A 15,873-nucleotide genomic window follows, 5' to 3' on the forward strand; every position below is an offset into this window, starting at 1 on the left:
AAAAAGCAAAAGAGTAAAACGAAAAGGGTTAACAGAAGCAGTCACTTCATACCTTCCACTGAGAGCTGCAGGAAATGTACCTTAAGGTTAGTCTAAAGGTAAAGGGACCCCTGACCATTAGGTCCAGTCGTGACCGACTCTGGGGTTGCGCGCTCATCTCGCATTATTGGCCGAGGGAGCCGGCGTACAGCTTCCAGGTCATGTGGCCAGCATGCCAAAGCCGCTTCTGGCAAACCAGAGCAGCACATGGAAACGCCGTTTACCTTCCCGCTGTAGCGGTTCCTATTTATCTACTTGCATTCTGACATGCTTTCGAACTGCTAGGTTGGCAGGAGCTGGGACCAAGCAACAGGAGCTCACCCCGTCACAGGCAACGCTCTGCAAGCTAGGAGGAGCTGTTGCTGAACCACAGCGATAGTGTGAGACCCTGGCATCCTGAGTGATGAGGACCTGATGATATGGGTAAATAAAATACCATACCTAATAAAATCCTAAAGAGAACAACAGCAGCACAGAGGATGTGGCATCATAACATTATTGGATTGTTTTGCTGGAGTGTGTCAAAGTGACTTGTGTCAAGTTGCTCCTACGTAAGTGATGGAAAAGGTTTAAAAACTCTATTCCAGTCACTGATCAATGTAAGAGGACATTCGGAATTTCATTCGTTCAATCACTCATACACTTATTCGTTCACTCAAAAACCACCCCACCTTCACACGCTCTCACTTTTGGCTGAAGATAACAGCATCCTTAAACTATGGCACTGGTTGAATAATGGAACTTTATTCCAAAATGCTAGGAAGTTTATAAAGCCATTTTGGAAACTAGGTGAGCAGAAAGAAACAGGCCAAATGTACAATTCAATTAGCATAGGAAGTAGCAAGGATTCTTATTCTAATTAATCTGATTGATTGCTTTCTCAGTACACTAGTAATATTAAGCATATGCCATTTTCAATCTGTGTTATTTTCTACATGTTACATTAGTGTATTGCATTTTCCTTTATGTTACTATGCCTTTCTTCAAAGTTCATGACATTAATTTAATTATGAAGAAAATATTATTCTCCGAAGGAAGCACTGTGTATCAATAAAACAACTGATTTGTTTCAGCCTGGAGTCTCCGGAGGGGTGGCTGTGTAGTCTTGTTGTAGCAAAAAGAACTGACCAAACTAACACCCAACAGTGCAATTGAGTAACCCAATATTACAGTTTGGGCTGAAGCAGTCAAATTACCAGCTGGAAATATGCCTACATCTGTTGAAAAATAGGCAGGCGTACTCTGACAGGCCTTTGACCAACAAGCCTAGCTTATGAGATATCTGAATGGACCCGTACATGTCTGACTTGATGTTGGGTGGTTTCTTCAGAAGTCGCTCTGGAGCCTGCCACTTGAGTGGAACAGTTTGTGCGATGGAGCTGGGACCGCAGGTATGGCTTCTGTACGCCAGTCCTAGTCTGCAGAGCTTCACAGTAAATGCATCGCCAATTAGGACATTCCTGGCTGCCACATCACCATGAAATAGTTTTTTCCCCTGAAGAAAATCCTAGAAAATTTAGAAACGATATGTTGTCAGCTGCTACACTGAGAGCACCTCTCCCTGTTTTAACATGAAAGTATGCCTCAACGCTTACATCTAGATTTGGCAAGTCCTATCAGATATTCAGCATACACAATCAAATAAGGTTTTACAACAGGAAATCAGTTATCTTGGGGTGGGGAGAAAGTTTGGTTAGTATTTTCCTAGTTTCATACAGTATCTCTTGAAGGCTGTATTTTCCTAGCTGTAGGCATGAAATTGTTTCATACAGTATTTATCCTTTGCAATGCAGCAGCACCCAGAGGTTTTCTTCCAGTTGGGTTAGGAATATAGGGATCTCATTGTACCAATGGTCCATCTGCTCAGCACTGTCTCCTTGCTGTCAGCGACTCTTCAGGAGACAGGAATGTGACTTTCCCAGCCCTTCCCAGACATATCAGGTATTGAACCTAGAAACTCTGCATGCAGATCATATGCTCTGTCACAAAGTTGCAGCCTCCCCTACTATTGTTAGACCCATGGGCAAGCATGGGTCCAAGCTTCAAAGACTTTAGTAGACGCTTTATTTTATTAAGCTTATCATTTTCATTTATTACATATAAGCATTTCAACAACAACAAAATTAAGCAATTCTCACATATCAAACCTTGACTTCCCTTCCCCTCTTCCAGCAGTTCCATGAATTTACCCTCTTTTTCTTTTCTTCTGCATATCCCAAGTAACTATTTATTCTTTTCCTCATCTATGTTTTAGAAACTGCAAGTCTTTACAATAATACTGCTAATGTCTTAATTTGTTTACAATTTGTTTGCAAATATTCAATAAACGATTTCCATTCCTTAATAAAAAGTTTGTCGTCTTGATTTCTTATTCTTCCAGTAAGTTTAGCCAATGCATAGTCCACTTAGTAGACATTTTATATCCCATGTGAACCAAACAAATTACCTAGGGTGGGTGTTACTCACATGCTCTGAAGGAAGCCAGTTGTGGGTGGGGCTGGCTTAATTAATAAACTTACCAGGGCTGACGCAATTTGTTGTCCAATTTTATAGACCTGTCTCTCTGTAAGATCAAGCGGCAATCCATCCATGGTCACTACATCCTAGCAAGACAGAAACAGGTGGTTTGATATACACTCGCTACTTCCCCAGGTAGTGAGACGTTCCAGGGACAATGCTACCAGATTGTTTCCTTTGGAAAAGGGGCAGTAGTGTCTTTCACGTTAGAAGGCAGCTGGGGCGAGGTGCTCAGACAGGCCAGAGAGAGCAGCAGGGAAGATAGCTGACCCTAAACTGGAGATGGACTAGGAGGGCACCCAGGGAAAAGGGAGTGATGGCCTTGCATAGGCAGCCTTGTGTCTCCACAGGTAGCCACACATGAATAGGAGTGTACCTGGAAACAGATGGGTGTCTAAAGTTCTAAGTACAACCTACAATGGGTCAGCAAGGTTTACCTCACCTGGGCCGGATTGCACGTGAACGTGAGCCCCCGTGATTTCTGGCGTCTGAGTCTGCGCAGACGCAATTTCCAGTGTCTGTGCATGCGCATGCGTGATTTTCGGCGCTGTGGAAGCAAGTCCTTGTGTCGTGCTATGCTGTTTAGTGTAGCGCATGGGGATTTGCCAAGCAGGTGGCTCAGTTCGTGGGCAGCTCGTGGACCGGTTAAACGACCCCCGTGGGCCGCTTGTGGTCCATGGGCCTTAGGTTGCCTACCCCTGACCTACAACTCCAAACTGTTTCTGTACTCCTCCTTCTTAACCAGAAAGTGTCACCTTCTCCAGATTGCTATACTTATTGCACTCCCATCTATAATGTTCCCAGATCCTCAGTAAAATTGTAGCTTTAAAATATACAAGTTTTTGCACACATCCACTCCAGATATTGGTTGCATAGATTTTAGCTCAATTGTTTACTGTACTACTACATATCTATTCCCACGGTCTTTATAGTTAGGACGTAGTTACTTATTATTGTTAGTTGCACCACAGTTTCTGAACAGTGAGAACTTTTAGGGTTCCAGAATGTACCATGGGGGGGCTTTCCTTGGACTGAATATAACTGTGATGCCACATTTACTTACACATCTATACAGGCTAAGCTCAAGATGAAAAGTTCACAGCATTAGATCTCCAGTGGATCCTGTTCTCCCATTAAGGTTCCTCATTACTCACATTACTCCTGTGTGTTTCATAGATCCACCTGTCTATTCTCCTTTAAACATATACACACACCTTGATGATATCATTTCCAGCCAGGGAAGGGAAGAAGAAAGACATGCCCACTTCCAGAAGAATCTCTGGTCATGAACTCCTATGGCAACAATTCACCTGTACTTACTGTATTACAATATTTTGGAGACCAATCAGATCTAGCAAGGCATAGCCTTTCTTAAGACTTACCCTGCGGCAGGTCCAAAGGAAGTTCAAAAGATTTCCGTTGGAAGCGTCCTCCAATATCATGTAAAGAGGCATCTGCTGCATACAACATCCTAATAACTTAATGATGTTTTCGTGATTACCAAGAAACTGATAAAACTTAATCCTTTCCATAAAATCTTTAATCTCATGGGAGCTGGCAGACTCTGAAAGGGAAGTTAAAAATGAGTGAGAGAAGCTGGTATAACTGTCTTAATTATTCTCCTTTGGGAAGGTAAGAAGGAAGAAAGGAAGGCCTACTCTGGTTCAGAGAGGCCCCAGAATGTTCTGATGTTCTGCCAGAATTGAGTTGTTTTAGCAGATGTTAACACCTAAAATCTCTCAGGCATTTTGACCAGAGCAGAGCTAGTACCTTAAGCTCCACCAAGAAGCAGAAAACAGATGGATTCTCGTTTTCTTCCTGCTTCTAAATTCCACACATGCGCACACACACCTAGCTAGGTCTCATACGCAAAAGAGTAGGAACCATTTTTGTGCTAGAACTGAAGAGAAAACTCTTCAGAGGCTCTAACACTGGTCTCTGAGCCCGGATAGAAAAGAAAACGGCTTGCAACAGCAACACACAAAGAGCCTTTGCAGAACAGCGTAGCTAAACACCACATCAAGTATGTTAAACCCTCTAGAGGCTTTTGCAGTGTTCTATGCAGTTGCAGATGCAGGACTGAGCAGAAGGTATGGATTCTACACTATCAAAGTACCAATTTTACTTCTTTGTATAGAGTAGACGGGTCTTGCCAGTTCAGTGCAAAGCTCCCACTTTAAAACAGAGGCCAGCAAATAAATGAAAAGTTAAAATTTCCATGCCTGGATGGCATTCACATTACCTTTCAAGGCCTTCAATAAGACTGGCTGAGTTTTCCCAGGGTTGCTGGTCTTCAGCTCTGCTCTGTAGATTCCCCCAAAGCTGCCATTTCTTACAAGCTTCAGTGACTCCCATGATATTTTCTCGCGTGGAATCTCCAGCTCCTTGAAGGTTAAGGCTGCAGTTTTAAGCAAGGAACTCCTGGTTGTCTCATTTAATTGGATGGTGGTATGTTCTGATATCCTGACCGTTTTCCCTGGGCTTTTCTTCTTTTCTGATACTGGGACATGACCTGTTAGCAAATGGAAAACTTGTGGTGAAACACAAGAGTAGGTATTTCCCACCCCCCACCCCTTTCATTTTAGTTTTAGCCATGTACTCTCTAACCCTCTGTTCTGGGGAATACAGTCAAACCTAGGTTTAAGTACGCTTCGGTTTGAGTACTTTCAGTTTAAGTACTCTGCGGACCCGTCTGGAACAGATTAATCCACTTTCCATTACTTTCAATGGGAAAGTTCGCTTCAGGTTAAGTATGCTTCAGGTTAAGTACAAACTTCCAGAACCAATTACACTCATACTTTGGGTTAAGTATGCTTCAGGTTGAGTACTCCGCGGACCCGTCTGGAACGGATTCATCCACTTTCCACTGCTTTCAATGGGAAAGTTCGCTTCAGGTTAAGTACGCTTCAGGTTAAGTACAGACTTCCAGAACCAATTGTGTACTTAAACCGAGGTACCACTGTATATTAAAAGACAGATGTTCTTGCAACACAAATAGCCAATATAAAACAGACGCGTTATTTATCAATAGAAAATTGTTGTTTAAAGAATGCCCCAAAATTATGCATGGCATGCAGCAATGGAACTACCACCACATCCCCAGCTGGTGATTCAGATGCATTCTAGATCAGGCTTCCTCAACCTCGGCCCTCCAGATGTTTTGAGACTACAAATCTGCTCCACCGCATGGGGCGGGGGGCGGGGACGTTGTTCCGTGCCACCCAGGGGGATCCCGGCCATATCATCCATCTGCCAGCCAATCAGCTGGCCGGGGGGCATGGCCAGGCCCTGTTTAAACCGAGAGGCTCCCTCTTGGGTGCCTCCAGTTTAACATCGTATTTTCAGCTAAATTCATCCCTGGGGTTAATAATGACATCGCAGATGCGCTATCTCGATTTCAGATGGACCGCTTCCAGACGTTGGCACCAGATGCTCAGCAGTTGCCAGAGTCTTTCCCGGAGCATGTTTGGAGCCTTGGAAACGAAATGTAATGCAGGGAGTATTGGCTTCAGTTGCACCTTCTACACTTAAGTCCTACACTAGAGCCTGGTCTGATTTCCTAGTCTATTGTGCTCAGTTATTAGGTATTAGGCGTCAGGCACCCACCACCACCAAACACGCGTTGCAATACTTAGTCCATTTGCGTAACCTTGGTCGTGCTGCAAAAACTTAAAAAATCCAAGCGGCAGCCATCTCCTTCTTTACTAAATCCATTTATTTTATGGATCCTTGTGCGGTCTTTGTGGTACGCAGGGCGCTCGAAGGTTGGCGTAGATTGCAACCTCCAAGCAGGGATGGGCGGAGGCCAGTTACAATCGACCTCCTCTGTAAAATATGCCACAAGTTACACTCCATCTGTTGGTCCAAATATGAATCCAGATTGTTTACTGGAGCTTATTCAATTGCATTTTTTGGTGCCCTTAGGGTGGGTGAGGTGGTCCTGGAAGATGACACAGGCCCTTTATCCCGTGGCTTGCAGCCCAGCAACATTCAGCTGTCTGCAAATGAGCTGCTTATTTACATCCGCCGCTCTAAAACAGACCAGAAAGGGAAGGGCGCCGTGCTCCGGTTGCCAGCGACCATGCAAAGTGGCCCTTGCTCCGTGAAAGACACAAAACGTTATCTCGATCTTAGGCCATCAGGTTCTGGTGCACTACTGATACACGAGGATGGGTCCCGCCTTTCCAGACAGCAGTTTACTTGAGTGATGCGGAAAGCCATCGAAGCATGCGGTCTCCCAGCCAGGGAGTTCGCTGCCCATTCTTTCAGGATTGAGGCCGCAACAACTGCCACCCACTGGGGGTTGACAACTGACAGAATAAAGGACTTGGGACGTTGGCGATCCAATGCGTTCAAAGGTTATATCCGTGGTGGCAACACAATGTGAACAGACCTGTGACTTACCCTGTCCTGTCATTTCTTTCCTTTTCAGAAGCTGGATGCGTTGAGATTTGGATGGTGGGGCACAGTATTGTCCATTGGGCCCGGGTGAGGGCGATCGCCAGTGGCCTGGGGTGCCAGCTGGGTTTTCCTGACCACAACCATATTTCATGGATTTCGAGATGTGGGATGCGATGGAAGGAGATGTTGCCAATGGTGAAGGCCAGGGCTGAGACACAAGCCCCACCCCCCAATGCTTTGGTTTTGCAGCTGGGTGAAAATGATCTCCCGAGTCGTAAAGGCGTGGACTTGCTTTCTAACATCAGGACTGACTTGGACTATCTGGCTTCAAACTTCCCTAAAATGACTCTGATTTGGTCGCACCTTTTGGAGAGACGTGTATGGCGTGGTAGTGGATCCCAAGCTGCAACTGATCATACCCGGAACGCTTGAATCGTTCAGTGGCACAGAAGGTGCACTTGCTTGGTGGCCGGGTGATTTTGTATCCCACGATAGTTTACAGCAAGATGGCATTGTTTTGGGACGATGGCGTCCACCTTTTGGATTGGGGAAACGATATCTGGTTGGCCAATATATTTGAGGGCTTGAAGTATTGATTGCAGTTATGAGGGTATGTGGCGGCGAGCCTCTTGGGCTCTGGTGGCGGTTAGGCATTGGGTGACCTGCTGATGGGGGAGGGGAGACCTGGCCATCACCTGCCCCTCCATGCGTAGGTGTATTCCGTTAAAGGAATCCAGGGGTGTGGATCTTGTCTGAAGCCCGGGACGGGTCTAGGGACATGCCACGACCCTTCCGGGAACCCAGGGGTGAGCTTGAGTTGGTTTGCATCAATGGGGCTCCCCCTACCGGTGGTTTACCCTACCAAACTACCTGCACAACGGGCAGGAGTCAGATATAGCCCGGTCTACTCAATGCCTAAGCCAATACCGCTCACATTCTGTAATCAATAAAGTTGTGGCCTAAATTTGCCCAATAACATTAACCTTATCTCCTGTGTCCTAGTGTTTTTATTCCTCTTTGAGGGGGTGGTTGCGGGGTCTTGACACGAAATTCCCATCATCCCTGACCACTGGTCCTGCTGGCTAGGGATCATGGGAGTTGTAGGCCAAAAACATCTGGAGGGCCGAAGCTGAGGAAGCCTGTTCTAGATTAACCTCATGGTGGAAGAGAGCTATGGAAGCTATGCTGAGGCAGCACTGCAACATGAACAGGACTCTAAGTAAGAAGGTGGCATGTTCTCAGATCTGTAGGGGTGTGTCAGGTCTTAGGGTATGACTTGAAAATTCAAGATCTTAGCCACCCCAAGGTCTTCAGAGAAAGTACTGTATAGTTGTTTCCCAGCAACTGGCAATCAGAGGAACACAACACCCGATCCTGGAGGTAGCATATAGCCACCATGACTATCCCTCCAAGTTTCTTTTCCTGGCACCTGGCAATTTTGACAGCTGTCCTTACCTTCTTCTCTGGACTCTGGAGAAGTCTGCTGCTTTGCCTTTATGCTCTGGTAATGGAGCCAAAGGATGACACTTAAGATAATGACAAATACCCCTATCAAGAGGACTGGTACAATGATTACTTCAGTCTGATTCTCTCGAACAACTGTCAATGGAAATAGCAAATGATAATAAAGTTATAATAGCTAGTGTTCATCTGGCTCATCACAAGCAGTTGTGCAGCACAAGAGTTATTCAAGCTGTTCTCTCACTCGCTGCAACAAAAGCATCTCTCACAAGGACACAGAAATGACAAGCCAAATGATCTATCAAGTTTAGATTATTCTGGCTTCTCAGACTGCAGTATAGTCACGATAACTTGTGAACATCTTGACCTTGAACATGTTAAAAACAAAACACTTACTTGCTGTGAAGACCTATGCCTAAAGATAATTTTCAGCTCAAAAGCTTGTGATCTTTTAGAAATGGTGGAAGGGCCATTAAATAAAATGACTATTAATTTATTCCATAGCCCATTTTATGGAAGCCACATGCCCTGACTCCCCAGGGTCCCAATCCACCGGAATTGCTTTTGGGATTACTGACTTTAGACTTCACATACAGTACATAATTAGAGGGAAACCACAAACTTATAGTACTTATTTGTTATCCATGATTTTTGACTTGTGGAAAGGGCCAGGGAGCATCTCTCTGCTGCTCTTCCTATGCTCTGTTCTCTGCTTTGAATGTAGCTATTATTATTGGTTTGCCAAGGGGATTGCTTATGAATATACTGTTTAAAATAAACAAATTACATTTACACATTCTACTTGCTTGCACATATTTAGCTTAGCTGAAACAGTTAAGGGAAGAAACAATGCAGGCTAGTGCATGAGAAGATGAGAACACATAACAACATTAAGAAGAGCCCGGCTGGATCACATCAAAGGCCCATCTTGCAAGATCGTTTTGATTAAGGAAGGCTGATAGAATTGTCCAACTAAGCCAGAAAACATTTTCTATAAACTATTGATTTGCTGCAGCTCAGCATGTGCAATCTTCCCAGATGTAGAGTGCACTAAAAGAGAGAAAGTAGTTTTCATTCTTACCACACAGTTCATCATTCTTCTGACAGTCCAGCAGTGTGCGTGATAGCCTCCTTATTTCTCCCACCATGTTCGGTCAAATTTGGCCTGCTCTTCATCAGTTGTTGGAGTTTATGAAAGGGTTAAGCAAAAAAATGAAAACATATTTTACTGGTGCAAAGTTTTTAAAATCCCAGCAGTGGACATAGGAAAAATACAGATTTCATTGGCATATACAAAAAAGAGAGAGTATTGTGAATTTAGAAATAAAAATTCAAGTTCATTCACATGAGCACTTAAGAAGCTGAGTACCGGTAGCAGTACTACCCAGACTTGAGAGTCCTATGGACTGCAAGAAGATCAGACCTATCCATTCTTAAGGAAAACAGCCCTGAGTGCTCACTGGAAGGACAGATCCTGAAGCTGAGGCTCGAATACTTTGGCCACCTCATGAGAAGAGGACTCCCTGGAAAAGACCCTGATGTTGGGAAAGATTGAGGGCACAAGGAGAAGGGGACAACAGAGGACGAGATGGTTGGACAGTGTTCTTGAAGCTATTAACATGAGTTTGACCAAACTGTGGGAGGCAGTGGAAGACAGGAGTGCCTGGCGTGCTCTGGTCCATGGGGTCACGAAGATGACTAAACGACTAAACAACAACAACTATCCAGAATAAATAATTTTATAATACAATTATATAGAAACCGATCAAACTGATAGCAACTTGCAGTGCCTAATTAGCACAGCCTACAAGAAGCTAGTTGCTCTACTTCAATGACCATTTTGAATAAGGACCTAAATTTAGTTGAAATTTGGTTAGACAGAGCAAATGTTCCAGACCAGGGCTAGGGTACATTTGGCCCTCCAGATATTGCTGAACTACAACTCCCATCAGCCCAAGCAGACATGGCCAATGGCCAGGGGTAATGGGAGTTAGAAGGGTTTGAAAACTATTCTGTTACTAGGAATTATCCTTAGCTGTCTAAATGTGCAATGTAGACATAAGACCCTTGTATATGGATCTGTGCTATGCTCTATATGGATAAGCTGTCATTTTGTAATATAAAATGGGCATGTTGCCAGTAACTCACATAAACTGCAGCTGAGCTAACTTCAGGACGTGAAAAGCAGGTGTCTGATGGGAATCTAGAAATCTGAAGTTGAAGTTACTAGGTCTGCATAACTACAGCTAGTGGGGAAGGGTTAAATTGCTGCCAAGTTTGTAGTCAAGGCTGTACCACAGATACATGTTGTGTACATTTGTATCTATTCTTCAACATCAACTTGTTGGACTGGTCATGTGGTGTGGATGCCTGATTATCTCTTCCAAAGCAATTACTCTATTCTGAACTTAAAAATGGAAAGCGTAATGCTGGTGGTCAACAAAAGAGGTTTAAAGACTGTCTCAAGGAAAATTAAAAAAAAAGTAGTATAAACACTGACAACTGGGAAACACTGGTGTGCGAGCGCTCCAGTTGGGGAACATCCTTTACCAAAGGTATCATGGGCTTTGAAGACACTCAAACTCAGGACGCAAGGGAGAAACATGCTAAGAGGAAGGCACGCTTGGCAAATCCACACCATGATCAACTCCTGCCCGGAAACCAATGTCCCCACTGTGGAAGGATGTGTGGATCCATAATTGGCCTCCACAGTCACTTACGGACTCATTGTTAAAACAATGGAAGACAATCTTACTCAGCTATGAGTGATCGCCAAAGAAGAAGACGTAACCGTTGGCGCTACGGGTGCACAGCACCTGGGCGCTGGGCTCTCAGGGGCACCAGGCTGTGAGTCCGGGGCTGAGTGTTGGAATCCGGGGAAGAGCCGCCGACAGCCAAGTGGAGGAGAGCCCATCAGAGCGCTGCGGGCTCTTCTGCTGCGAGCAGCTCTTCCCCAGACTCCAACGCTCGCCCCAGAACTCACACGGAGCCGCCCGCACCAGAAGAGCCCACAGAGCTCTGACGGGCTCTGCTCCGCTCGGCTGTCAGTGCTCTGACATGTATAGCATTGAACATGACATGTATATCTATGCACAGTTGAAGGTATGCAAAAATGTATTCCCTTGGGATACAGTATATACGTGTGTGTGTGTGTGTGTGCTGTTATTCAGGTACTGTATATTCTTACCTGAATAACAGCAGCTTGTATATACTGTATCCCAAGGGAATACATTTTTTTGCATACCTTCAACTGTACATAGATATACATGTCATGTTCAATGCTATATAAGTCACTTACATTTATAATCATACTGTACTACTTTGGCTATGTGTTTAATAAACTATTGAATTATAACGAAGATTATGGTAAAAAGTGAAAAACTAGAGCTTACAGAACAAAACCGACTTCAGATATGAAATCAGCACATTAAAATTAAGTAAGAACAACTGCAGGTGTCAATGCAACAAAAATTGTGTTCCCCAGGTCCCCCGCGACTCCTAAGCTGGGCCCCACTGCCAGGTAAAAAGCCTTGCTCGGCGTGGCGGCGGCTGGCTTGCTCACTCACCTGCTTGGCCGGCGTGTGCTTTACTTCTTGCTTTCTGCTGGGCGGTGCAGGAAGGATGAAGCAAAGCGTGTGCCGCCCGCTGCCGCGCCAAGCAAGGCTTTTTACCGGGAGGCTGGGCTGCCCCCACGTCAGACGATCCGGCCACCGGCGGACCTCAGCAGGGCAGGTGGGCTGCACGGGTTGGAAGGGGGGAGCGAGACCTACGGTCACCCCACTTGGCTATCACTTGGGCTCAGCACCCCGCCAGCAGCATGCTCCTTCTGGCTGCCCGGCGGCTCAGCTCTGGCAGTACCATGTTGCTGGTGTGTCTGCTCCGGGCTGGGCTTTGCCTCCTCTTCCTCCTCCTCCTCTTCCCCGCCATCTCCTCTTTCCCCTCCCCTCCCCACTGATGGGCTCAGCACTCAGGGAGCCATTGTCAGTAGAAGCAGCGGTGGCAGTGGCAGCAGAAACACAGCCACATCACTACGCTCTCCCAAAGCAGCAGCGAGGCTTCTCTTCTCCCCGCGCTCTCCCGGAGCTGCCTCTTTTCTTTCCTTTTTTTACTTTCTCCAAGGCTTTTAGCTTTCTCTCCTTAATTGATTCCCACTCCACGGCGTTTCCTGGCTGCTTCCCCCCTCCCCCCTCCTTGCTCTGCTTGCCCTGCCCGAGGGCGCCCTGAGGAGACCGCACTCTCCTTTTTGACCAGGCGAGGTGGAAAAAAGTCTCTCCCCCCCCCCCTGCTAGACTCCCTGCTTGGCTCGGCTTTGCTACCCAGAAGGCCAGTGGAGAGAGAGCCACAATTACCATAAAGCTCCTCTCCCTCCGCTTCGCCAAGCTGTCAAAGCCCCGGCAGCAGTGGCAACGGCAGCAGCAGGCGCAGCCAGACCCCCGCCAGCCAGCCCACCCGACTTCCTCTCCTTTTTCTGCCTGCGGCAGAAGGCTTCGCTCTCCCCCTTCCGTGACCTCCCCGCCAATCCGAGCGAGTGCGGGCTCTTCTCCACTTCAAGATTGGCTTCTCCCCCCCCCCGCTTCCCCCCCTCCTGGCAAGAGTGTGCAGCTTTGCTAGTGCCGTGGTAAAGTGGCGTGGGGGTGTGTGACAAAAAAATTCCACACCGGGTACCACCTGAGCTTGCTACGCCTTTGTGTACAGTTATGGTGCAACTGGACTTCTCCGTGACCCTTCCCCTCTGCTGGGAGGTGGGACCGATTCGGATGGTCTGCCCCCGCCACTTAATGGATCCAATTGGCTTCCAGAGAGTGGTAGGGGATGTTTTATCCCTTGCTGATGGCCTTTCAGATGATTCCCTGGTGGACGCTGGAATGTGGAGTTAACCAGGGCTATTGACTGTCTGGCTCCGAAGCGCCCTCTCCGATTGCATGGAGCCCGGACAGCCCTGTGGTTTTCCCCGGAGCTCAGGGTGATGAAACAGTCGCTGAGACGGCTAGAGCGCCGGTGGCGGAAAACTCGTTCTGAATCAGACCGGACACGGGCTAGAGCTCAACTTCGAGCCTACCAAGTGGCAATGGCAACGGCGAAGAGGACCTTCTTCACCGTTTCTATTGCATCTGCAGAAAACAGCAGCAGGAGACTCTTCTAGGTGGTTCAGAATCTATCAGAACCACCTTCGTCATCGGGGCCTGGTAAGTACCCCAAGATCTCCTGCAATGCTTTGGCAAAGTTTTTTGCAGATAAAGTTGCTCAGATTCGGAAAGAGGTAGACTCCACCATGGGAGCAGGGCGGGGGCGGGAGAGTGCCAGAGCCCTGTCTAGTCATGTTCTATGGGATCAATTCCAATCTGTTACCTCTGAGGATGTAGACAGGCTGCTTGGACGAGTGAAACCGACCACCTGTCACCTTGACCATTGCCCATCCTGGCTAATAAAAGCAAGCCGGGAAGGGCTAGGCGATGGGCTCTGCAGGGTGGTGAATGCTTCCCTCTGTGAGGGAGTCTTCCCAGACCCGCTGAAAGAGGCGGTCATTAAACCGCTTCTTAAAAAGACATCTTTAGACCCGGCAAATATGGCTAATTATCACCCAGTCTCAAATTTACCATTCTTGTGGTGATTGAGCGAGTGGTGGCTGAACAACTCCAGGCACGCCTGGAAGAAACGGACCATTTGGATCCCTTCCGGTCGGGATTCAGGGCTCATCATGGGACTGAAACGGCCCTGGTCGCACTGGTTGATGATCTCCGGCGGGCTAGGGACAAAGGTGAGAGCTGCTTCCAAGTCCTGCTGGATCTCTCAGCGGCTTTTGACACCATCGACCATAACATCCTTCTGGACCGTCTAGAGGTGTTGGGAGCTGGGGGCACTGTTATACAGTGGTTCCGCTCCTTCCTCCTGGGCTGTGTTCAGAAAGTGGTGGTGGGGGATGAGTGTTCAGACCCCTGGGCTCTCACTTGTGGGGTGCCTCAGGGTTCTGTCCTCTCCTCCATGCTTTTTAACATCTACATGCGGCCGCTGGGAGAGATCATCAGGGGGTTTGGGCTGGGTGTTCATCAGTATGCGGATGATACCCAGCTCTACCTCTCTTTCAAATCAGAACCAGTGAAGGCGGTGAAGGTGCTGTGTGAGTGTCTGGAGGCGGTTGGAGGATGGATGGTGGCTTACAGATTTAGATTGAATCCTGACAAGACAGAAGTACTATTTGTGGGGGACAGGAGGCGGGCAGGTGTGGCGGATTCCCTGGCCCTGAATGGGATAACTGTGCCCCTGAAGGACCAGGTGCACAGCCTGGGAGTCATTCTGGACTCACAGCTGTCCATAGAGGCACAGGTCAATTCTGTGTCCAGGGTAGCTGTTTATCAGCTCCATCTGGTACACAGGCTGAGACCCTACCTGCCTGCAGACTGCCTCGCCAGAGTGGTGCATGCTCTGGTTATCTCCCGCTTTGGATTACTGCAATGTGCTCTATGTGGGGCTACCTTTGAAGGTGACCTGGAAACTACAACTAATCCAGAATGCGGCAGCTAGACTGGTGACTGGGAGCGGCCGCCGAGACCACATAACACCGGTCTTGAAAGACCTACATTGGCTCCCAGTACGTTTCCAAGCACAATTCAAAGTGTTGGTGCTGACCTTTAAAGCCCTAAATGGCCTCGGTCCAGTATACCTGAAGGAGCGTCTCCACCCCCATCGTTCTGCCCGGACACTGAGGTCCAGCGCTGAGGGCCTTCTAGCGGTTCCCTCACTGCGAGAAGCAAAGCTACAGGGAACCAGGCAGAGGGCCTTCTCGGTAGTGGCACTCGCCCTGTGGAACACCCTCCCATCAGAGGTCAGAGAGATAAACAACTACCTGAAAATACCTAAAGGCAGCCCTGTTTAGGGATGTTATTAATCTGTGATATTTTAATGTATGTTGGAAGCTGCCCAGAGTGGCAGGGGAAGCCCAGCCAGATGGGTGGGGTATAAATAATAAATTATTATTATTATTATTATTATTAACATTTATTTTATATAAGACCTTAAAAATCCTATAACAATGAATAAATTATGTATCAGAATTTAAATGTGTTCAGCCCCAAAGCTCCTGGACCTATTTGTCTGTAGTTTCACAGGTTTTATCCACTCTGTTGAAAGGGGGAAAGTTATAGCTGTGGGTTGTTGTTGTTGTTGTTGTTGTTGTTGTTGTTGTTGTTGTTGTTATTCCAATAGTGAATTGGGAATGGGGGAGGGTGAAGGAAGATGAATGAAGATCCCAAGATTAAATCAAGCAGGCTACAAATTGGGCCGCTTTCCAAAATACTGAACCAGGGTCCAAAATGAATCACATGCTTGGTGGACAACCCTTTAAAAAGGTTTTGTATATGTTAACTCAGTAATCCCGACATTTACAAAGTAAAGCAGTGCAATATTGTCCCCATATTGGAGATGAGAAGCTGATGCTGAACTAACAATGGCTTGCCT

At 46.9% G+C, this 15,873-nt stretch overlaps 1 protein-coding gene across 3 annotated transcripts in view; it reads right to left on the bottom strand.

Annotated features, from left to right (window-relative positions):
- STYK1 (STY kinase 1) overlaps positions 1-15,873 on the bottom strand; it is a 41,001-nt gene that overhangs the window by 8,187 nt on the left and 16,941 nt on the right. The window contains exons 2-7 of one of the 3 annotated variants that reach the window (XM_035140882.3): positions 9,500-9,583; positions 8,413-8,556; positions 4,799-5,068; positions 3,939-4,120; positions 2,559-2,642; positions 1,338-1,546 (exon numbers count right to left, since the gene is read on the bottom strand). In XM_035140882.3, coding sequence (XP_034996773.2) covers positions 1,338-1,546; positions 2,559-2,642; positions 3,939-4,120; positions 4,799-5,068; positions 8,413-8,556; positions 9,500-9,566 — 956 coding nt within the window. In that variant the 5' untranslated portion in view covers positions 9,567-9,583. Of the gene's footprint in view, positions 1-1,337; positions 1,547-2,558; positions 2,643-3,938; positions 4,121-4,798; positions 5,069-8,412; positions 8,557-9,499; positions 11,547-15,873 lie in introns of those variants that run through there. The other 2 variants (XM_035140879.3, XM_060268664.2) reach the window with 2 other exon arrangements.

The sequence above is a fragment of the Zootoca vivipara genome, chromosome 15, assembly GCF_965207765.1.
Source record: "Zootoca vivipara chromosome 15, rZooViv2.hap1.1, whole genome shotgun sequence".
In the NCBI taxonomy this organism is placed as follows: Eukaryota; Metazoa; Chordata; class Lepidosauria; order Squamata; family Lacertidae; genus Zootoca; species Zootoca vivipara.